Here is a 23,484-nt window from a genome sequence, read left to right as displayed (position 1 = left end):
TTATCTTTCTTTACTATGGTGGATATGTATTTTAAAGGTAAAAAAAAAAAATACTCCTATACTCTTTGAAACATATAGTTGAAAAATACACATTTATGTTTTGCTTTTATACCCCAGTCCCCAGACAAAGACTTCCCTCTCACGGATCCGATAGGCCTTTACCTACTCTTGATTGTTTCATTTCAGAGGGCTGAGGTGGACAGCGGACTCTAATCCAGGGCCACAGAAGAGGTTTAAAACACTCTGGTTTCATCTAATCTTCCAGCTCAGACCTAGTCGAGCTTGAAACCCACTTTCTCTATGATAGGAATGGACAAATAAAAGTCTCTCCCAGCTCTCTCATGAAAGAGCTCTGTGTGCACTGTGGATTACTGCCCTGTTCCACTCACATCTCTTTTTCATTTAGACTGAAGAGGAAGAAAAAATAAAGACTCCCCTGTTTGTGCAGAATGTTGAAGCTTGTGACATATTTTCTGTCATTATGTTTGAATGTGTAGCCTATAGAAGTAACAAAAGAAAAAAGGCGTGCCATTGTAATTTGATATTTAGTTTTGTGTAACATCATAATACATAAATAAATAAACACATACATGAATAAGAAATCTAAATAAACACATGATTAATTAAATATTGAAATAAAAGCTTAATAAATAAAAGCTAAATAAATAGTAAATGATGCCTGAGAGCTCATTTCTTTCTGTACAGGCACTTGACGGGCAGCCACAGTGCTCTTGCAGGGGTCTTTCCTCTGCGGCGCATGTTTTGTTTTTGCTGTGAGGAAGAAGCACGTGAGAAACTCAGGACCAAACTGGCTTCAAACCACAGTCTCTGGGAGCCCACTGACTCACATGGTATTTAGTGCTTTTCATTCATAAAAATGAAGTGTCAGTTCATCACGAGGCGTAATCGTGTGCGGTGTAGTGGTGTTATGTGAACGTTAGCTCGTTGCTAACCGTGAGCTTTAGAAACAGACATCAAACTGATTAAAACATTGAATGAAGTGGATTTTTTATCCTTTTATTCTAAGTTAAAGTTTGTGATACTTCCAATGCTTGATACACTTTACATCCAATATTTATTCCGCTCAAAAAGGATACATAATTACATTTATTACGTGTGTATTTCTAAGACTAAATCACGTATTAAATCTTCTCAGACCAGCTCCATCAGATTGAAAATTATTTTATTTTAAAAACATTATCCAAATCATGTCTTCCGATTTTCCCCCCTACTATTCCTCAAACCTAAATACTTTGAATTATAATCCTTTTTTTTAATAACCGGATATTAACTTTCAGCACATAGTTTGTCTGTCAAACACGTCTCTCTCAACAATTTCCCTGACTTTGTGCTGTCACTCAATGCTCAAAAACAAGATTCTTGACCATTGCCTCACTCTGGCTGCTGTTTATTGTTCACCGCATCCTGTTGTGATCATAACCTTGACTAGTTCTCTCATATTTGTTATGAACGGCCAAATCCCAATAGGCGTGTTACCCATCTCGCCTAAGAGACCCGCTGACGTCTGTGACACGACGCTGTCAACCCTCTTGTGTCTCTTTATCCAGGAGTGTCCAGGTAGACGACCCCGCGGAGGAAATGGGCGATGGAGCAAACAGATAAGACTTTGGTGCCTGACTATTGCCGTGCGGAGGTCCTAAACCAGGAGTCGCTGACATGGCACTCCATCAGGGCCTGCCTCAATGACACCCACAAGCCATTGAGTTCTTATCAGCCCTGGCCCCTGCTTAGCATTCACGCCATTCACACGAACAATGCCACCTCTTCCCGCTCACTGGGTCCGTGACTGACAGTGGGCGTTGGTGCACTTGTGTCCGACTTGAGCCCGTATGTGACGCTGGCTGTTTGTCCAGTCCAGACACCACCAACCAAGACACAATAAAGGGCGTGCGGCTTCCTCCACACTTCCCACATTGTTTGTCTAACTGGACTTTTATAATGGAGCAGCTCTGCTTTCGGCACAAGCGCTTCCTCGTGGGTAAAGCTCGTCTTTGGTTCGTAATTGAGCCAGGCCCAAGCTCAATATTTCCCACCAATGATAGTAAGCGGTTTTATTCATCATCGCAGGTGACTAGAGCGTGTCCTCAAAACATGGGCAATGTACACCCTTATTCTGCCCCATTTTAAATAGTACAGTTTTAAATAGTTTCATTTTTTTTGGCTTTATTAGACAGGTCAGAGTAGCGTCAAATGGAGGTGAGAGTAGGGTGGACATTTTGCATATCGTCAGAGCTGGGAAATCGATCTGACCACCGGGGATGTCAAGATTTGATTAGTTAATCGATGATTGTGATTATTCAGGTCACAATATAATCGTAAAAATGAAAATATATATAATAATAATCTGACCGTTTTAGAAGTAAGTATTTTAATTGAATCAAGAGTTCATACAAATACATGTAAAGTCGTTTTTTTCTAACTGTTTTAACATATTTATTTGATGTTATTCTGAAAGTTTAATTTCATAAAACTGGTCCCAAACGTGAGTAATATGTTAGATATTATAACGGTGCATGCGAGTAAATGAACTGGCCGTGGTTGTCTGCATTATCAGATATCTACGGTGACTGTGATGGATTACAACCACATATTTGAGATTGTATGTATTACCAGTTTAATGAGCTCGTACATGGTCCTTATAGCAGTGTGTTGACGGCTGCACATGTCTTTTTATTCGGCGTATTAGGAGAACAGAAAAGGCTGTTCTCTTTTAGGCAGGATTAATATTTGGTTGTTTAGGGCTAAAGTCTGTCTTCCACTGTGAAGGGTTTCTTGACCGCATGCTTTTTAGTTATGTGTAATCTGCTCTCCGCTTTTCATCAAGCAGCTCAGATCTCATATTTGACCACTCCGATATCACAAGATCTTGGGTTCCTATGGCCCATAATGGCTCCTGTGTCGGGAGGCATTATAAAGTTTCTATGATAAACCCCCTGTGATCAGTATATCCTCTATGCCTTATTTATGAATGGCCGAATTGGACAAGGAGCTGCTCAGGTGGGGTTGCTGCTGATCACATGATACGGAGGCAGGAATTTGGACAGCCCCCCGTAACATTTGATGGCTCATATCATAAGTCTCCTCCCTCCCTCTTCCCCTCGTATGTGTGGTGATGCTGAGGTGGGCTGTACAGATAGTGGGGTACGTTTGATCTGAAGGTCGCCAGCCCCTTGCCGGTGTTGAGAGATACTTGGTGGACCGGGTTGGCTCTTATTTAATAACATGAAGGGGAAGCGGACCTTTCTCTCATAATGAGGCCTAATTACGCAGTAGGTGTGGACAGACAGCCCAAGAACAGACAAACTGCCTTTATCCACGGACTTAGAGTCAGATTACACAGAGCTGTCTTATCTGTTTCAGGGCCAACGGGAGCCGCGCTCCACTCCAGCCTCTTCCCACTGGCTCCTGTTCCTGCTCAGGTATATTAGTCAGTCAACCTGATTTATTATGTCCTGTCACGGCTTTAATTAACTTGTTACACTATTAAGAGTTTTTGACTGACCAAAGACAGCGCTGGAATGTCCAGTTCTAGTTTATTCAATAAATATTTTAATTACTTTATTGTTCCTGCGCGTGCGTGTTTATTATATATTTATATTCATATATATTTTTATACATAAAAGAAATTGTGCATGCTCGCAAATAATTACATTTTTTTATGCAAGTTCAGTTAAATGCTTAACCTATTACAATCTCTCTTAATTATTTTTCTTTGCTGATAAATGTTTGATGTTTATCTCGTTCATAACTTGTGAGATTATAATTTTTTATCACACTTGCATTATTATTGTCCTTCCTAACTTGTTATTGTTTCATGTTTGAATCTTCTTGTCATTTAATTACCTTCTAACTAAGCTTCTTTGAGTATTTGAGTTCCTGGTTTAAATATTTGCTCTCCTGTCTCTTTGTGCTACCAGAGAACAATTCAGGCTTCCATGTAAACAGATCTGAGTGACGACCGGCCTCCATCATGTTTGTTTACAGTATTTGAGCAGGACACAAACTTGAATTTTGGTGTTTTAAGTGTCTCGCGCTGGCACCACAGCGGCATGCCTATTGTCGGTGGCACTGGATGACTGGAAATGCTGAGATAACAAGAAAAAGACCTCAGGATGTAGTGAAAGGAGAGTAACCAGAATTGTGTCGCAGACTTGGCTTGTGGAGGTGTCTGTAAACCTAGCAGTGTACTGTATGTATCGTATAAAACAAGAGCTATGAAATGGAGAAGAGGTTGGTTTACAAGCACTTTGAAGCAGGTGCACTTGACAAAATAGCTTTAGCGTACATGTCCAGCAGCATTGTCCCGAACTGGTTTGTTTTGAGTGACGTTAAGCCTTGACTTGCAATGGAGAGTCTTAAAGTGCAGACAGTGAAAAAAGACAGTTTTTTTGTGTCTCGTTTGTGTGAGTCACAGGGTTTTCTGTGGTCGGCTAACGAAAGACAATGAGCGCGCCTAAATCCACCTGTTATCAGAGCGCGCCTCCCCCGCACACTCGCTCGCATGAGGACAGTCTGAGGAATGCAGCCTTTACCCGCGGCTTAGCTCGCACAGACCCTCACTAAAACCACTGTTGACATTTTTGGGCCATTTCCCTCATACCACACAACTAGTTTGTACAGTCAGAGGTCTAGCTGCTCACTGCTCATTCAACTGTGTGTCTTCATATCTTTTTTTATTTAATTTGACGCATCTTTCTTTTCTTTGTTTTCTTGTTCTATCTAAAGGAATGCCAGATAAGAATATGTTGACCATTTTGGATCATCAGGATCAGTGTTCATTGCTTTTTCTTAAATTGTCAACCAAGAAACTCTGTGATATTTAACATCCTGTGATTTTGTGTTTCGCTCAAAATGTTGATACAGTTTGCGCAGCTTGTGCTCAGACGTCTTTTCTTCAGCTGTTGTTTTGCGTCACTCCGGGTCCGGCCGCATGAGTTAGTGCCTCAGACTGCAGGCTCGTGGTGGTGTCTTTAATTAGGCAGGCCGGCCCGGTCTGTCTCTCCGCTCCACAGATTCACATGGACAATTTAACCACTAACCTTCCCGAAATGAGCTGCTCCTGAATGCCTCGGCTCCAGTTTCACGGTGCAGGCCCGATGGTCAGGATCAGGGGTTATGATAAGTAAAAGAGATGACTTTCAATGTTGTAGCCTAACAAAAGTGAAATAAACACACATTACTACAGCTATATAGTCTCTTGAACAAGTATTATAGAGTGTTGGATACGTGAGTCTTTAAAAAAAAAGTATTCATCTTTTAATAGCCACTTTTGAACTTTGACTGGTTTAGTATTTGTGGGGCAGAATGAATGTCCATATCACTCAGAACTGAACAATTTAAAACACATACATATTATTATACATACATTGAAGCAGTCATTTAAAACATTCAAAATTAATTAATTGCACAGCCCTCGTGGTGTTTGGATTTGGTATATGTTTGTAGTTGAATGTTGTTCCTGATGTAACCAAACCGTCTTATATTTACAGATGACTGGCACCAACAGAACTCTCAGATCTAATATTAGGCTAGCGACGGCCCATTACTCATTTTGATATGATTAGCAACCTAGTGATAACATGGAGTGATACTTGTTTTGTAGATAAAGTCAATCGCATCCAGTCCGTCATGTTGCTGGAGCATTGTTTAAGTGTTGATGCATAATTTCCTTGCTGCATACCTGCGGTCACTTGGGTTTCCTCAGTCTACAAACAACATAAAAGCCTGATCTGTTACCTGTGCCTCTGGGACAACGGCTGTTGATCACAGGAGGAGAGAGAAGCCTGAATCTGCCACTGTTTACTGTAATTAAGCTGTCAGTGGATGTGATTTATATCATACATTGAGTAAGAGGTATCATCAAGACAAGTAGGAAGAGAAACTGTGTTTCCAACAGCCACAGGCTTTTTACTAACAAGACTCCGATACAGACAGTAAATTAAACTCAAGCTTTAAAGTTTGACTATTTTATTTGCTTTGGCATAACAACTAATGGTGACTTTTTCTATTTAACTTACAAGTTACTCTCTCCTGATCACATTTAAGAAATGCATTTCTCTTTTGGGTTCATCACTGAACTGATCTTTTTTACATAAAACCATGACCTACATTTTACACTGGGAGAACTTCCTGAGGAAACTCCATTTATCATGGCTTTGGACTGGCATGAAGTGATATGCTAATTATGTTATTACTAAAACTATTGGCCAAACTTAATTAAAATACCATCAGTTTTGTAGTGGACTTATGTAGACTCATTTGTTTCTTGTAGTTTGTGCTGTGGTGTTGGTGCACAGAGGTCCTGATCCCGGGATGTCTCTCCCTCCTCCGACTCCCATCTACACCCTGAGGGGTGCTGGTGGGCCCCTCAGCACCCTCCACTTCCACTGCAGCCAGGGAACCACGCCTCTGCTATTTTCTGGGTGAGTCATTTTCTATGACATTTATTTTAAGACAAAGATGCCGTTTTGTTTTTCTCTTTTTGAAATTACAGTGCAGCCAAATTGGGCAAGTTTTATATTTATTTAGTCTACCCTTTTCCTTCTTTTTTATTATCTTGTTCTAACAAGGTCAGAGGCAGGTCAATCAAAGGTAATGATACGCTTTAAGATAGTAAGAGGGCACAAGAACCTAATAAATCAATGTGTGTTGTAGTTCAGGGAAGGGTGCTATCCACATTTGGAACTTGAACACGCGGCGGCCTGAAAAGGTCGTTGAAGGACATTCTGGAAATTCTGTGATATGGATCAACACCATCCAGTCAGGACAAACTCTAATCAGGTGAGCTCGAGCAGTTACCGTGCCATACCTCTGTCACATCGTGTAAATAGATGAATGGATGAACGTGACTTGTTTTCTTGTAGTCAGGGACGGGACATGCAGATCTGCCTCTGGGATCTCGCTGAAGGCCGGAGCGATGTCCTGGACTCCATTTGGACCGGCAGCGTGGGCTTTTGTCAGAGCTCCACGTTGGAGACAAGTCCCGGGAAGTGGCTTTTGGCTTTTCCAGGAGAACAAACTGAAGAGGTAAGACATAGAGCTTATAATAATATCAGAATCATTATCTACCTCACTGTACAGTCATTTTATTTTGCTCCTACACTTTCACCCTGAAATAAAAAAATATAACGGCAAAAATCAACGTAAAATAATCTTTAAACACTATCTGCTAGAAAAAAATGTGGTGGTTGGGGTAATTAGTTTAAAATTCAACCTGTAAAGACCGGATTTTTGCTTATTAAATCAATTAAACGAAACATTAAATTATGATTGGAATGCAGTAAATTGGCAAGCATGAATCTGTATATACTGAGGTCGTTAAAATTGGTCAAGATAAACACTGTGTTGTCTTTTGCCGAGTTTAGCTGATACAAACTGCATTAAGTAACGTATCTCTGTTTGTGTATTGGTTAAATGTACCGTGATGGGCCCTTCACAGAGACGAAGCCACTCGGCCAGTTACCCAGCCTGCTTATGTTGCCTTCAGATTCGTATTACCCGGTCCACCGCTGAGGAGCCGTACTTGAAAGGTCACCCGATCCAGCTCAAACGTGCCCGCGCTAACCCGAGTCCAGCGGGCCAGGCATCAGGGCGCCCAGAACCTCAATAATGCCATTGTCCCAAACAGACACAGACAGACGTAAACACAGAGACACCCAGAAAAGATAGATACAAACAGACCTGCGCCCATTTTTGTCATTTGGCCTCCCCGCCCTATTACACACAGACAGATGCTTATCATGTATTACCAAACAAAACACCCTCATGAGAAACAATTCAAATAAATGCGACGCGCACAATGGATGATTTATGGCCAATTTTAAAGGTTAGGCCAATTTTCAAAGGCGTACACACTAATCCCAAAACTGCTTTTCTATTTCTGGTGGTTTGACTGTTTACAGCTCACATTAAAGTTCTTGCCATGGTAGAAACCTTCATTAATAGTGTGGGTTTTGTATTTACGGGCAGCTCCATGCCACACAAGTACTGCACATCACCGGAGGCGCTGAGAAGTCCTTAAAAGGCCCTCTTTGTCAAACCAGCCGAGGTAAACACGGAGAGGACAGATGTGGCCGCGCGCTAAAATACAGATCACTACCTTAAAGGGATGTTTGATTTTAGCCTAATGAGAATGAATTTGTGCATCATCCCAGTGGAGGAAGTGACTGCGTTTTGGTCGGGGTTCGGGCATTGGAAACATGGGTCACAGTATCACTGGTCTCATTAGATTGTGTATTTTATTGGAATCAGTGCCAATGTGTGCAGGGAAATGCTATCAACGTCACAGAATGAACTTTAATTGGATTTATTATAGACAACATGGCGGCCGCTTTGCGCTGATGGATCGCGCGGTGCTGCAGTTCGTAGCAGGCCGACTGGTTCACACAGGTCCAAACCACAATGAGACCAAATACTAATTATAGCTTTGTTTTTTGTATTGGAAAAGCAAACAAATCAGCCAATTTAGATGGATAAAATCTTCAGGTTTGTATAAAAGCCCTAAACAAAAATAAATATCCATACATTGTGTCTATGGGCCTCAGGACACTTCAGACACTGGTTAATTAAGTACAGTTATATTTATAATGAGAGAGCTGTACGCTACTAATATAAATACTCACTGATCTGCATTTTGAAATGCCATTAGGCCATAATAGCTGACGACAAACTGTTTATTTGTGTGGAGGGAATGCAGAATCCAGGGATACAATCTGTTCTTATATATGGAGAGAGCTAATCAAAACATATAAACTAAACAAAGATTTGAAAATCTATTTGTCCTATGAGCCAATGTTTGTACCAGTTTGGACCAAGGTTGAATAACAAAAGGTTTAAATGCGTTTTACCAGATTGTCAAATGGAAAGTTTTGAATCCCTATAAAAGCTAAATTAAAACCCTATTAAACTATATAAAAGAATGAGGACATTGAGTTTGAGCTAGTATTGACTCGAGCTAGTGTATGAGGTATGGAATAGTCGCCTGGTTTGGAAACCTGACTGTAATATATATATATATATATATATATATATATATATATATATATATATATATATATATATATATATATATATATATATATATAATATATATATCTCACAGATCCTTAGATTGGTAAAACTGTCCAGATTCCCTTATGTAAAAGCAACAGGTATAAAAACCTGTTCATTCCTCAGCCATTAAACTAATGAATAACAACATGGACTGTGCAGTGTGTCGAGCCTGAGTGACGAGTACATGTTTGTGTAAAATATGTTTTGTTTGTATAATGTTATTTCTGTTTGTGTTGATGCGACTGGCTCCACACGGAGACAAGTAATAAAGAAACCTGACGCATCATCAAACCTTTATCTAGATGATCACATCAGCTACACTTTTGCCTTGTTCCCTTTGTGTGTCATATGTTTTGTTTGTATTTGTGATGTTATATAGATTAAAAAACATTACTTCTTCATGCTTTTGCAGGTCAAGATTGTTGAGCTTCCCAGTAAAACTCCAGTCACCACTTTGGTTCCAGATACAAAGCTGGGCATGGTCATGTGCATCAAACTGTGGCAGGTATGTACCAAACTCAAAATACGTTAAGTTTACATTAGTCTCATTACAACTTGAATTTTTCCTGTATGAACTTGTAAGTAATTAGTCGGTTCCTACTGACATTATCAATCATTATTTATAGAATCATATTTTTTATGACTTTACATTTCACGTTGCACCTTCCTTACAAAGATTCCTGCTCGACTCTTATAGGCCAGAACCACATAAAACGGCAATAAAAGAAAGATAAACAAAATTCATATGCGATACGTGGCACATGATTTATCGCCCTTCAGCGCGTCTCAGACCATTTTTTCCGACGCGTCTCTTCTCAGCTGGCAGCGAGTCCCAACACTGTAATTAGAGCGCTCGAGAGGGCTGGGGGTTCAGAGACATACATCAGCCTGCAGCTGTACATCCAATCTGATCCAGGCAAGAGAGATTTTTCTGTTTTGTAAATTCTGTCAAGAGTTTTATTTTCCGACCATTAACAAGAGGCTGTAATTATTTTTATTAATAATTATTATAACACTTTTTTGGAAGGTTGGAATGTCTGACTACACCATTCCCTTTTGAGGACTTTTCACCTTTCAAAAGATGTTAAAATTGTTAATTGAAATGGCAACTGTCCTAATTTGTCGTATTTCTGAAACCCATTGATAGACGACATTTGTGATCTTAAGAATAGGAAAATAATGGCCCCAAAATATAATATATTGTATATAAAGTTTAGTTCATAAAGTATATATTGCCCTCCGGTTGTAAGTTTGATGCCATAAAAAATAAATGACATAATTAAATAAAGTGCAACCACTGTAAAGGTTACAGCATGTTGTACAGATGCTAGATAAGTCAGGTTTGTGTTCAGCCCAGGCCTCCGTGATTTCACTGTTGCACCCACATTTTATCACCTGATTTATGGAGCCATGCTGTTGTAGCGTTGAGTGCCAGGAAACATAATGATCAATTATATCATTATAAATGATATAATATCACTGTAATACAGAACAGGCAGCTGTCTGACTTCAAAGGGTTCTGGTGAAGCTAAATCATTTCAGACTGATCTCTTTTAAGATCAATTTATGTTCATCTGTTTCAACGACAAGAAAGATCAGTGCTCTGGAAGAAGACTCAAATGCCAAGGTTTATTCTGGAGAATACAGTGGTTACACACTGAGACTGGAAGTTTTATACACACGCAGTTTGTCAGTCATAAAAAGGCTTATGATTTCTTATGAAGCCCAGAGTGCTTCCTGCTGGTTTAATCTCCTCGCGCTGCAGGAGGGAATATCTGACATAGCCATCATCTCTGTGCTCGATCTGTCTGTCAAACCATGCAGGCGACAGCTCCTCACACTCTTATATCCTCACGCTCTTTCTCTTTGTGCCGTTGAGACATGCAGCGATTATCTTCCATTATTACCAAGACGGACTCTTCAACAGATTTATTGTTGGCCTTTAAGCCCTCTCGGCTGGAGTTTATGGAAAAGATTAAATGCAGTGTTAAACTGCTCGTTCTTCTCAGTCCAGCTTCCCATCAACAGAGTTTCTCCAGCCCACAGTTAAACCTCTGCTTCATCCATAAGGTGCTCCTGAAAGTGCACAACAATATGGCGGGCCTAAAGCCAGAAAGTGTCTCCATATGTCGGAGTACAGAGTCGGCCTGCAGCGGGACAGTGGTGATGTATGATGTGCAAGGCTTTTAATGTGAACAGAGGCTGGCGGGGAAAGGAAATGTTCCTATACAGATATCCATCACTCTCAGCTCATCACCTACTGCCTCGTGGCCATGACATCATGCAGGACCAGGACAAAACACTGCCCCGATTGGTTCCTTATGTGATCGGATAAGAGCTGGTCACATTCATAAACAACTGTTGATTCTTTTCTCTGCTCACAAGTTTTGACAAACACTGATGCTCAACTAATCTTATTAAATACTCTGTTTCCAATGTTGTCACTGTAATTAACTGTAATAAGTGCATTTCATGACTTTGTTTATTGTCTTTCAGTTAAACTTAATTTGCACAGATGCTCAACATTGTGGTTTACCTTGTGATTGTTTTGGCCTCTCTATTTATTATCTCGGTAACTTAGCAACTCAACCACCAAAATATACCTGTTATTGTTGATACGGTTCAATATGATTGCATTCATTGTTGGCTGTGTTTGCCGCATACGTGTTCTCATTAGCCCTGAACTCCCTGTGTACTCTGCATACAGTACTCAACCCCCCTCCAGAGCCTTGTATTTGTCTTTCCGGCTGTTATGGTCCTGATCAATCTCGTCCTGAAGCTGCAGCCCACTCCAGCAAGAGCCCCTCGTACAAACGGCTGTGGAGGATATAATGAATTAGGTGTCTGCCTAGGGTCCCCTCACCTCTGACCCCTGACGTCGTCAATCAAAGAGGTCTGTAGTCGTAACTGCGGGCCTGCGACGTGGCTGTGCTGCGCAGTTAAGCCACCAATATTCACCGGTTTATTTTGATTTGTTTTCATAATCTGTCATTGTTCTCGCTGGCCGATGTGTTTGGAAGAGATACACAAGTCTCGCTGTAATTTGTATAAAGTTGGAGGAGGACTTGATTGATGGAACACATGGAAAATATTTCTCGCCCGTCCTCGCTTCTCGCTTGCATGGCACAGTGCTTTTTATGGCTGCCTGATGGTACGCTCAATCTCTCCTTCAATATATGTGCAGCATCACAGGTCAAGGGTACATTGGTTAACTCCGTAATCATTCATTTTTTTTATGTCACTGTCGAAGTGTGTTCTTTCATTCTGGCTTCACAGATGAACTGCAAAAGTCCCAGTGATGAAGAAAAATGGCCGTCATTTATATTCCCCTTATCCAGAACCTCTGCAGTCTTTCCCTCACTCCTTTCTTCTTTGTCTCCAGGGATCAAAAGATGTATGAAACCTCTCATTTTATCAGTTCAACTTTTGTTCCACCGATGTCCACATTCACCACAAACAACCTCACCACTTACCGCAGAGCACCTCGCTACTGGTGTTTTGAGCAGGTTTCTGATTTTGTTAGGCATAATACTTTTTATACTTATACGATATTAGTCATTTGGGTCTTATGTGACCTAATGATCAGTTCATGGTCTTCATTTTTTATATGGAGGAGGGTAATCTACAGGGGGCTGCATGCGGAGCCATCACAAGATGATTTTGGAGCATTTCTTTTGAATAAGGCATTGCACGGTCGTAAATGGACATTGTAGTTGTACATGCAATTGTCTGTATCCTTACTACAGTGTTTTATACTTTATGAATGTATAAATGCTGTAAAAACTTGTGGACAATGCATGTGCTTCTTCCCTGTCTTTCGCACGGCCGACAGCACAGCCTGAAGCACCGAAATATGTATGAGGAGCAAAGTGAGCAGTAGTGTAATGGAGTGTGTGGAAGATAGAGCAGCAGTCTGATGAATGGAGCCCACAGCGTCTCTGTAAGTGTCAGCGCAGGCTTCCAGGAAGATAACCTCTGCTCTTCTCTGCTCCCCTCTGCTCCCCTCTGCTCCTCCGGCCCCCCAGCGTCACACGGCACAGTCTGTGGCTTTCAGAGCTCTCATCACACATCACACATAACACTGCTGTTCTTCTGGGTTTTATCATTTATTTCAGCTGTGATGTGACAATGTCAAACCTTAAGGTTACAACTGTAACATAAATATCACATTTCCAAAGTCTTGAACCCAAAAAAGTATGTACAATATGACATTTTTAAATCCATCCTGGTGCATTAACATTTGGAACCAGAAGAATATTTTATTCTCTATAGAGGGCATAATATTGCAGGTCATAGATAGAGCTGTCCACAAAGTCTTTATTAATAATGGAAATTTCCCACGCACATTTGGCATCCATAATAACTGACTAACTGTTAAATGTGTTAATTGAGGCATCTTTAATTTCAGAGCCTTTCGGGGGCCAGTCCTCTGCTGCTGGCGGGATACGAGGATGGCTCTGTGCTGCTGTGGGACGTAATCCTCGGGTTAAAGCTGAGCCAAGTCAAATCTCACCCTGAACCCGTCATGTGTCTGACCTTTGACCCCACCCGTCTAAAGGGCATTTCAGGATCTTCAGATTCCAAACTGTCCTCCTGGATAGTGGACAACCAAAACAATGTGCAGGTAAATAAAGTAAACACAACTATATGTATGTTTTTCACAAAAGTTTAAAAATGGAGCTTAACTTCCCACTGCGTAGAACGTAGTAAGTAAAATACATACTACTTTCTACAGTTCACTGTGGCGAGTATTGCCAAAATGGCCACGCTACATTGCTGAATCTGATGGCCTTGAATCTGTCTGAAAATGGCGATTATGGCCATAATTCTGAAAGAAGCAGAATATCAAAGGTATGAAAACAATGAGCTGCACTCAGGCTATTGGGCATGTATTATATGATATTATGTTCTTAAACAATTTGAATATTCACAATAAATTAGTTTCAAGCGATTAGAACCATCAAAATATATTTTAAAATTAACTGTGATTGTGGCTCATTTTGCCCAAAAAGTATTTACCTGAAGACTTAAGGTAAATTGAGCCACAATTAAAATGTTTATGTTTTAAAATTTGAGTTTAGCTATCCAGACTAAATTACATGTGTGGGTTCACACAGTCATATGTGTTGTATATAATTTCTATCATACCTTACACATAGTTTTCAGGTTGTCTGCCAGAGCACAGTGAATGTGAAGCTTCACACCAATCAAATGTATTTTTAGAGGCAACATATTGAGACCTTGTGCTTACACAAGAGTGAATATTTAAAAAGCAAGTGGGATCATACCATATGCAGCTCATTTAACCAGATCATCCTGGCTCAATGATCGGACTTCACCCAGGCTTTAACTAATCAAAAATAAATTACTCCCAGAGGAAAATTGTATTGGATATCCTTTTTACCAAACAAAACATATCCTGTCATTAGTGACAAAGTTTTCCCTTTTTGTGAGCCAGAAGAGGAGACAATGGCACATCTTTTTATTTCCTTTGTCAAAACATTTTTTTAATTGCCACATCATAGTGACCTCCCTCCTACATAATGCCCATTTCGCCCTGTTTGTCTGACATTCACAACATGTCTGCTCTAACTGGATGTCGGTAACTATAGGTTACCCTAGCGATGATCTCTCTACCCTTTATACCTCATTGTTCATGACAATAATAATTTAAGTTTATGATATGTTGATTTTATTTATCAGTAAGTATTAAGTGAGTGACTTTAGTAAAGGCCCGCTACAAAAACCCAATATGACTTATTCAGCCTTCAGGTCAGACATGTATTTTTAATACTTTAACAGGTCTACAATAAAACAGCCAAACATCTATCGACCCTTCCAGGGATGACGTGTTTGGAACAGTTCTGCACACAGCCTTATATCCACGTTCCATCCCTTTTTTGGTCACACAAAATACAATGGATGTTAACTTGTTTGTTGAAATGACTAAGTAATGATAGTCAGGGTCTAACTGCTTGCCTGATTTTTTAAAGTCTGATTTGTGGGGCTTGATAAAGTAAAACTACATTTTTAGTGGTCTGAAAAGGTGTAACTTGTTGAGTTTATGTCTTGTCTCTATGGAGATGTTGCTTTGCCTGGAATATTCCACATTATAATTTTTTTTTGCAGCATAAACACCTTTAAATGAAGAAATGCAAGATGATAAACAGGTGGCAGATCCCCAACAGAATACTTCCATATTGCACCTTAAGCAGACACATTTTAAGTGTAAAAACAGGTTAGTGCCATCTTCTCCTGAATGCATAGAGAGCCATTGACATGTTTCCCTTGCCAGTTTTCCCAAAGCTGGTCTTTAAAGATCAAAAACATACTTTATGACTATTTAAAGTAAACTTTCAAATATTGTCTCGGATCCCTAAAGTCTCAAACTGTTACGCAATAATAAAAAAACACTACGAAGTGCAAAGATGGGAGGGGTTTGTAAATCACAAGGGCCCAAAGAGGAAGAGGCTCTGCAGAGTCTGGTGCCATAAATCAGCTGCTGGTTACACAGCAACGGCAGGACCAGGGGCCAAGGGCCGAGCCGGGGCTGTCACTCCAGCCACCCACATGCACTTGGGCTCATAACAAGTTTAAATACCACGAGGGCTCAGGAATATGACAATCCTTACTTAGACTGTATTATCGCTAAATTAAATGCGATTTTGGCTAATATTATACTGAATAATCAAAATATATATCAATAATGCTAACGGCGTCCAGCAGAATGTCTCTACATTTACTACAAATGTTCACCCCTTATCAGCGTTGTCCATGTCCTGGTTTAAGATGCTGTTCTATGCTTTTACCATAATCACTATACACATCATGCGTGTTTGCCTGATCTTGTTCTACCCCAAATGTTTGACTTACATAAAGTGTAGCGAATATATGGAAAACTCTGACAACGAATAACCATACAGAAGTCTTTCCAAACCATCTCTTGCCACCAAAAGAGATCACAACAGCTTTTTCCTGTAAATCTGAGCTATAGAGACTTGACGCCTCATTTGGAGCGGCATTTCGCCTCATTTTGGGAGCAAAAGGGAAGGCTCCTATTTTTCCTCCAACCCCCATGAATCAGAGTCGAGCCGATACACAACACTCCAGCAGAGGGAACAGGGTATTATTCTTTCCAGGGCTTTTTTTTCTGTTTTTTTTTTTTTGTTCACAAATGGATACTCGTATTGGAAATATTTGCAGAGTCTACATTAGTTCACCCTGAAAATGTGACTAGAAAAACACCAGGAAGAATTTGATTCAATATACAAAAAACAGAAGAAGAGCGGTTATTTGGTTTATTTTGCTCGTGCAACAAAATATTGATTCAGCATATAATCCAGGATGAGGATGAGAGGGAAAAAGCACACGAAGAGGGAAAGGATCCAACTGGGGCTTTTAAATTATCCTCAAGTGCAGCTCAGTGTGACGTCCAGACAGTTCCCCTCGGTTCTTCCCACAAAAGTATTTCTGTGCTGCAGTGGCGGCGGGTTTAGGGGGTCTGCTGGGTGGCGCACTCGGCCGACCCGCGAGAGGTAATAAAAATATCAAAACCACTGAGGCCCCTTAGCCAAACAGAAAACACATCTGCAGTAAAAGGAACAGTAGTTCACAGTGGGAGGCTGCAATAAAGCCTGCAGAGTCCATGAGCCCCACACTTTATCCCACTTCCACAAATTACCCCTGCGATACCATTTAATGCAGTGTTATTGGCCGGTCGGACGGCTACATGTTGCTTTTTGGAAACTGGTTTTGACACGGCGCAGCGCTGTTATGATTTAGTGCGGCTGAAAGGCAGTGAAATGAGTTTATCAAGGGCAGATAACGAGCGATAGCCTCCCGTTTGCGGCTTAATACATTACATATGGCCTTTATCTGTAGTTTGACCCAGACGACCCCTGAGCATTACCATAGCTTCACCCTCCATCACTTTTCTTGGTCTTGTTCTAGTGCGGTTCGGTGTAAAAGGTGAAGCAAACGACGGGAGTTGGGTGTCGCGGCGTTTGCATGCCGTTAAGCCAGATGGACATGTATTCAGGCGGCCACTCAAATGCACTGACAGGTTCCTCCAGGACAAAGAAGGCGGAGGTCACGGGCCGAGGAAAAGGGAAAGCAGGTACAGAAAGAGAAAGATTAGCAGTGCGTCAAGTGTATGTCTGACAGCGCGTCGTTCCTGCAAACCGATGACAGTTCACTACAGGTGGGACGCCAGGGTCTCGTGTTCGCTAAGATGTGAAAATATCTTCACCGCGTCTCTCCACTTGTCACCACCGAAACGTACTGGAGCCTTTATTCACACATGGTTTTAGTCACGGCTCAAGCAAACGAGATAAAAAATGTAAAATCCTTTAACTGAATTGTGAAAAAGTAATAATAATAAGTTGATTTTCTGATTATTTACCCTCTGTAATAGATCACACCGACTGTATTATGTGTCCAACATGATTATTATAATGTTAGTTTTTTCTTAATTGTAAAGTAAAAAAAAAACATACAAATATATAGGATTACAAAAAGCATTTTAATCTTAATTATTTAGTGACATCTTTCAACATGATTAATGGCATGGAATTCAATGAATTCTGATTTGCGTCGCAAGGTTAAATGCAATTTCAAATATCACGATTATCAAATCACAAAAGCAGCGTTTATTTTAGATGATATATTGTCATCCTCATGTATACCTAAATGTTCCTGTGATTTCAACCACTGCAAACATGTTCTGAAATACTTTTTCTAGTGGTTTTCTAGTTCAACAGTTAAAATGCCACTAATTTCTAAGTAGTCAATGCTCATGACCATGTTAAAAAAAACAAAAAAGTGTAAATTTAATGGAAAATACTGATAACACTTCAGAAAAAGAACGGCAATGAGAGATTTCTCCAGAACGTGTCTCTCCTTTAGCCTTCCGAACGTGACATCTTCAGTGCACAGCGTATTCCCTCTGCTCTCTCAGCTCACCTGTTTGACACATCCATCTCCCGTCAGCCCAGGCCCGCTCTGACAGCCCAAGTGACAAAAGGCTGTAATCTCCACAGTTCTCGGTGTGATTCAGGGACGAGGCGTGTCAAAAATACCTCCGCCAGGCTCGAGTGAGTGAGCGATGAGTGGACGTTTAACTAACTCAACGTGAATGGTATAATAATGCCAAGACGGACTGGGAGTAAGGTCAGGGGGAAAAGTGGAGCAACACTTGAGTGAATGTGCCTTTTGTCAGTGAGATGCAGCAGAAAAGGGTCTTGATGTGAGCGTTTTTGTTGGATGTTTGGGTCCAGATGCTGTGCAGAGCCGGTGTCCTCCTGACAGCTGAGAAAACGGGCATTTCGACAGCGAACCCCGCAGATGTTGAGTGTAGCTGCATGCTGTAACACAGGCCTCCAAGTAATGTTCAAAGACAAAAGTGATCGATGGCGCACAAAGATGGATTCCGTCTAATATGAGATAGTATAGAGAAGGAGTAGGAAGAGAAATGGAGCGTCAAAGAGTGCCAAGAGCTGCTCGGTTAAAGCTAATGGATTTCATTACAGACTGAAACCTGGTTAATGGCACAGTTTCCCGGTACTACAGCAGCAGCGGTGTGGCGCGCTAACAAAAACAACAGCAGCGGTGATGGAGGACAGGGAATTAAAATTAGGTCGACAAAGCACATTAAGTGGGTTTTAAAGGTCTGCGCCTTTTTGTGTGATAGAGAAATAGTTTAAATTCAAACACAGCAGTGCAGTCTCAGGGTGCTGACGTCTTGTCGCGTTTGTCGCACTTTTTCTTTCTTCTTTGGAACAGTGTAGAAGTATTTTTAAGAAGCATTACTTTAAAATACTATTACTCTATTAAAATACAGAGTAGTGGTCAGAGAAATTACTCAAGTACGAGTAAAAAAAAGTACTTGGAGAAACTGCTACTCAAGTGAGAGTAACGTATAACATCTGATTCATATAATTGTAAGGAAAAACATTAAATAATGGACACAATCTGGTGTTTTTAAAAGATAGACAAAAATGAGAAAAAGTAAAAGTAAAGGTAAGGTGAGGTAACTTTATTTGTACCCGAGGGTAGATTTGGTTGCAGGTAAAAAAAAAAAGAGTGGGCTGCTCACACACACATAGACAACATTAATGACATTGACAGAAAACGGGCAGTGACACAACAGAGACGACTAGTGCTCCAGACATAGAGACATGGATAAAAAGTATACAAACAGTTAATAGTGTCAGAATACAGCGGATAAAATACAGAGTAAAAGCCATCATAGATACAAAAAAGAATTAAATAGATAGATCGGTTAAGAGGGCTGTGCAGTCAGTAAATTACATCTGAATAGATAGCGGTGCAAAACAAACAAACGTTTAAATCAGTTCATATTGTCAACTCTCAACTTTTGTCACGTAGATTTACTCTCAAAGTGTGAAGAGGAACCACGAAGAACTAAAACGAACCAACAAGTACTGTTGCTTTCACATAAAATATCACTCAAGTAGGAGTTAAAGTATACATAATGGCTCCGAAAAGTACAACTTCTTCAAACAGTTACTCAAATAAATGTAACTACCCACATCTGTTCATACATTAGTTCTCAAACTGTAGTATAGCATTTTTTCAGTTTTCTGGCTCTTTCAGCCCTGGTTCAACACCGATCTCGGCCTGGTTACAACGATTATCTGTCCTTGTTTACTGCCTTATTAGTTTCAACACCTTAAGCAACATTGTTAATTAATAAACTACACTATTTATTGAACCCTTGATTACAATCCCTCTGACTAAAGTATTCATTCACCCTAGGCTGTAGTAGAAAGTGACGTTTTGTCCCCCGCTTAACAACCTGCAAAACCATTAGCCACTTTCTGCCCACAGTTGACCCTTTTAATGAAACAAATGCCTTTTCCTGACACAAACTATGGGAAGCAAAACAAACAAAAACAGACACTTAAACCCATCATTATCAGCGGCCTAATGCAAAGCAGATGGGGCAGGAGTCGGGGCATACCAACTCCTTGAGGTAATAACAAACCTCCAAACAATCCTTCTCCCCGCATCAATGTGGTTTGCATTTTACGTAGCCCTCGTGCAATTCGCCATTTTCGTTATTTAATCGCAGAAAATGTTATACCATATTTTCTGCTTTTCAACTTTTTGCCCCCCTTTTTTTTTTTTTTTTTGGATCAATGGCATTCCTCTGCGTTTTCTCCCTCGCCTGCATTCCACTTCATCCACTTGGGCCGCGAGTACCTGGCTTATGTCTCCCACATGCAGCCTCGCGGATGCTTTCCGGCGAACGACGGGAGTGCGCCGATACATTCTTCAACGTCTCCTCCCCATCTACGGTCATTAGTCTCCCCGCTCGCGATTTTTTACGCTGTCCGGTTCGATTTCGCCTGCTCTATCCAGATGCCTGAGGTTTGAAATCCGTTGCTCGCAGGGAAGAGCACGTTCTCCCCGCAGGAATGCCCGCAGCACGGAGCTCTTAAGATAGTAATCATAGCGCTATTCATTATAATATGTCAAAATGTTGCCCCTTTAGGGAGATGGATACAGTGCTTTAGGATGCACTTGATCACCAGGAGTACGCGTGTCTAATCTCCAACAGGCAGACCCTACAGTGCGAGCGTAACTCATCAGAGACGCTCGGTGCAACGGCGTCTCGGCAAGCAAGCGTCACGGCGAGATGCTGTCTTTCTTGCCGTTTTTGAAAGTGGCGACAAAGGTGCTGCCCGAGACGCCCGCGATGCGTCCAGGAGGGGGGGGGGAAGGCCTCTCTGAATCTAAACTAAACAGTGGGAGAGATTTGCCCGCAGCCCTCGTGCCATAATAATGTTTTATGGATGATGATTGAGCTCCTGGAGTTTTAGGGCTGGTTTCAACAGACGCGCAGCTTAACACTCCGACTTCAGTCACCAGATCAGCTGATAGGCTCCTCCCCCCCTCCCGACTCTATTTGTCTTGGCCAAACTGTTTTGAGATGGCAGTGATGAATTGGCTCCCTGACCTAGTTCGTTTCTCTGATTATTTGTGTCTGCTATTCACGCCTTGTGTTTTAGCTTTTTCTTATTCGTCTCTATACTGAGAAGAAATGTTTGCTTCTCACTGTTGCTTTGTGCTGTTTGTGTTTGCGGGACTTAGCATCAGGTTTTTTAAATGTACCGTAATAATAGATTATTAGTGTGTTCTTGTAACTTTTTGAACAAAGAGTTGTTCTAGCACGCCCAGCCTTCTACTTCTACATCATGCAACAGCAAATTCAGCTAAAACACAGTAAAACATCAAAACAGTCAAAATGTCAAATAGTTGTCATATACAAGGTTCTTTTCTTTAAAGGTGGTATGGACGATTTTTTTCAGCAAATTTTGTATCATATTTCCTCGTGGCGTGGATAAATCATTTGTCCTGCCACGTATCAATCATAAAACGCACCTACCGCTCACCTGCAGCCGCGTCAGGTTCGTCCCCATGGTTCCGCGTGCCTAAGCGCATGGATCTATCATAATATAGTTCCCTCAGTGTACGGGGCAAAATGAAGACGAAGAAAGACAGTTCGAGCTGACACAGAAGTGGACAGAAATCTACGGGAGACGAGCGATGCGATGCGCTCCGTTGCGCTAATAAACAAACGCACGTGTGTGTTGTATCAGTCCGCACGGGGGAGTGCGCATGCGCACTTCCGCCTGCGTTCTCAAATCGCCGAAAAATCGTCCATACCGCCTTTAAGTAAGCAACACAATTGTAGTACTGTCACAAAATATTTCGGGAAATTATATCAAAAATGACTCATAGCGATATCGATACAGCGGTTCACAATATCGACCCTGTATCACCAAATTTAGTACAATATATCGATATTTCGATGTTTTGGCACACCCCTAACCCTAATTATAATTGACATACGGAAAATTTCAAATTTCACATTTGGACTTAATTTGATGTCTTCTTTCTTTTGTTCTTTCTTTCTTTCTTTAATTTGATTTATTTGAATCTCTTGTGCCCTCTCTGGTCTGGTCTCTGGTTCGGTTTTTTGTGTTTTTCAGTTTTCAGAATAAAAGCATTGCAGTATGAGCTGTCCACTGGACACAGTATGTGCTGTCCACTCGACACATTATGAGCTGTCCACTCGACACAGTATGAGCTGTCCACTCGACACATTATGAGCTGTCCACTCGACACAGTATGAGCTGTCCACTCGACACATTATGAGCTGTCCACTCGACACATTATGAGCTGTCCACTCGACACAGTATGTGCTGTCCACTCGACACATTATGAGCTGTCCACTCGACACATTATGAGCTGTCCACTCGACACATTATGAGCTGTCCACTCGACACATTATGAGCTGTCCACTCGACACATTATGAGCTGTCCACTCGACACATTATGAGCTGTCCACTCGACACATTATGAGCTGTCCACTCGACACATTATGAGCTGTCCACTCGACACATTATGAGCTGTCCACTCGACACATTATGAGCTGTCCACTCGACACAGTATGAGCTGTCCACTCGACACATTATGAGCTGTCCACTCGACACATTATGAGCTGTCCACTCGACACAGTATGTGCTGTCCACTCGACACATTATGAGCTGTCCACTCGACACAGTATGTGCTGTCCACTCGACACAGTATGAGCTGTCCACTCGACACAGTATGTGCTGTCCACTCGACACAGTATGAGCTGTCCACTCGACACAGTATGTGCTGTCCACTCGACACAGTATGTGCTGTCCACTCGACACAGTATGTGCTGTCCACTCGACACAGTATGAGCTGTCCACTCGACACAGTATGTGCTGTCCACTCGACACAGTATGAGCTGTCCACTCGACACAGTATGTGCTGTCCACTCGACACAGTATGTGCTGTCCACTCGACACAGTATGTGCTGTCCACTCGACACAGTATGAGCTGTCCACTCGACACAGTATGAGCTGTCCACTCAACACATTATGAGCTGTCAACTTGCATGTTTTCCCTTCCTCAACAGTACAAAATAAGATAGTAGAGTTTCTTTTCTGTATGTCCGCAGCCATATTGTGGCGGCAGTGACCTCCTCAGCCTGACAGACTCTTGTGGTTTTACAGCTCCAGGACTCTGTGACGCTGGTTAACCCAGGAGTGTCCCAGATGTGTCTACGTGACGACGGTAAGCTCCTGGCGTCCGCGGGCTGGGACCATCGCGTGCGGCTGTTTGGCTGGAAGAGGCTGAAACCGCTGGCCGTGCTGCAGTACCACACGGACATGGTGTTAAGTGTGGCCTTTTCAAACCACCCGGACCCAAGACAAAGACTATTGGCCGCTGGATCCAAGGACCAGCGCATCAGCCTGTGGTCGATATACAACGAGGGATCAGAAAATCAATGAATTCCTCGTCTTTTATGAACTTTTTTAGCAGAGAACAATTTGTTATGTCGCCTGTAATCCA

At 41.4% G+C, this 23,484-nt stretch overlaps 1 protein-coding gene across 1 annotated transcript; it reads left to right on the top strand.

Annotated features, from left to right (window-relative positions):
* The first annotated feature begins 743 nt into the window (after window positions 1–743).
* On the top strand, window positions 744–23,484 carry gnb1l (guanine nucleotide binding protein (G protein), beta polypeptide 1-like). The gene is made up of 8 exons (XM_072433571.1): window positions 744–851; window positions 3,382–3,440; window positions 6,293–6,443; window positions 6,676–6,801; window positions 6,885–7,047; window positions 9,485–9,577; window positions 13,481–13,696; window positions 23,145–23,484. Exons 3-8 carry the CDS (start codon window positions 6,334–6,336, stop codon window positions 23,421–23,423), a joined length of 987 nt encoding a protein of 328 aa, XP_072289672.1. The 5' UTR covers window positions 744–851; window positions 3,382–3,440; window positions 6,293–6,333; the 3' UTR covers window positions 23,424–23,484.

The sequence above is a fragment of the Eucyclogobius newberryi genome, unplaced genomic scaffold (genome assembly GCF_026437365.1).
Source record: "Eucyclogobius newberryi isolate DKJ021-1_F unplaced genomic scaffold, fEucNew1.0.hap1 SCAF_6, whole genome shotgun sequence".
Lineage (NCBI taxonomy): Eukaryota > Metazoa > Chordata > Actinopteri > Gobiiformes > Gobiidae > Eucyclogobius > Eucyclogobius newberryi.
The sequence above is the reverse complement of the archived record's forward strand: the minus strand, read 5'-3'. Positions and strand labels throughout refer to the sequence as shown.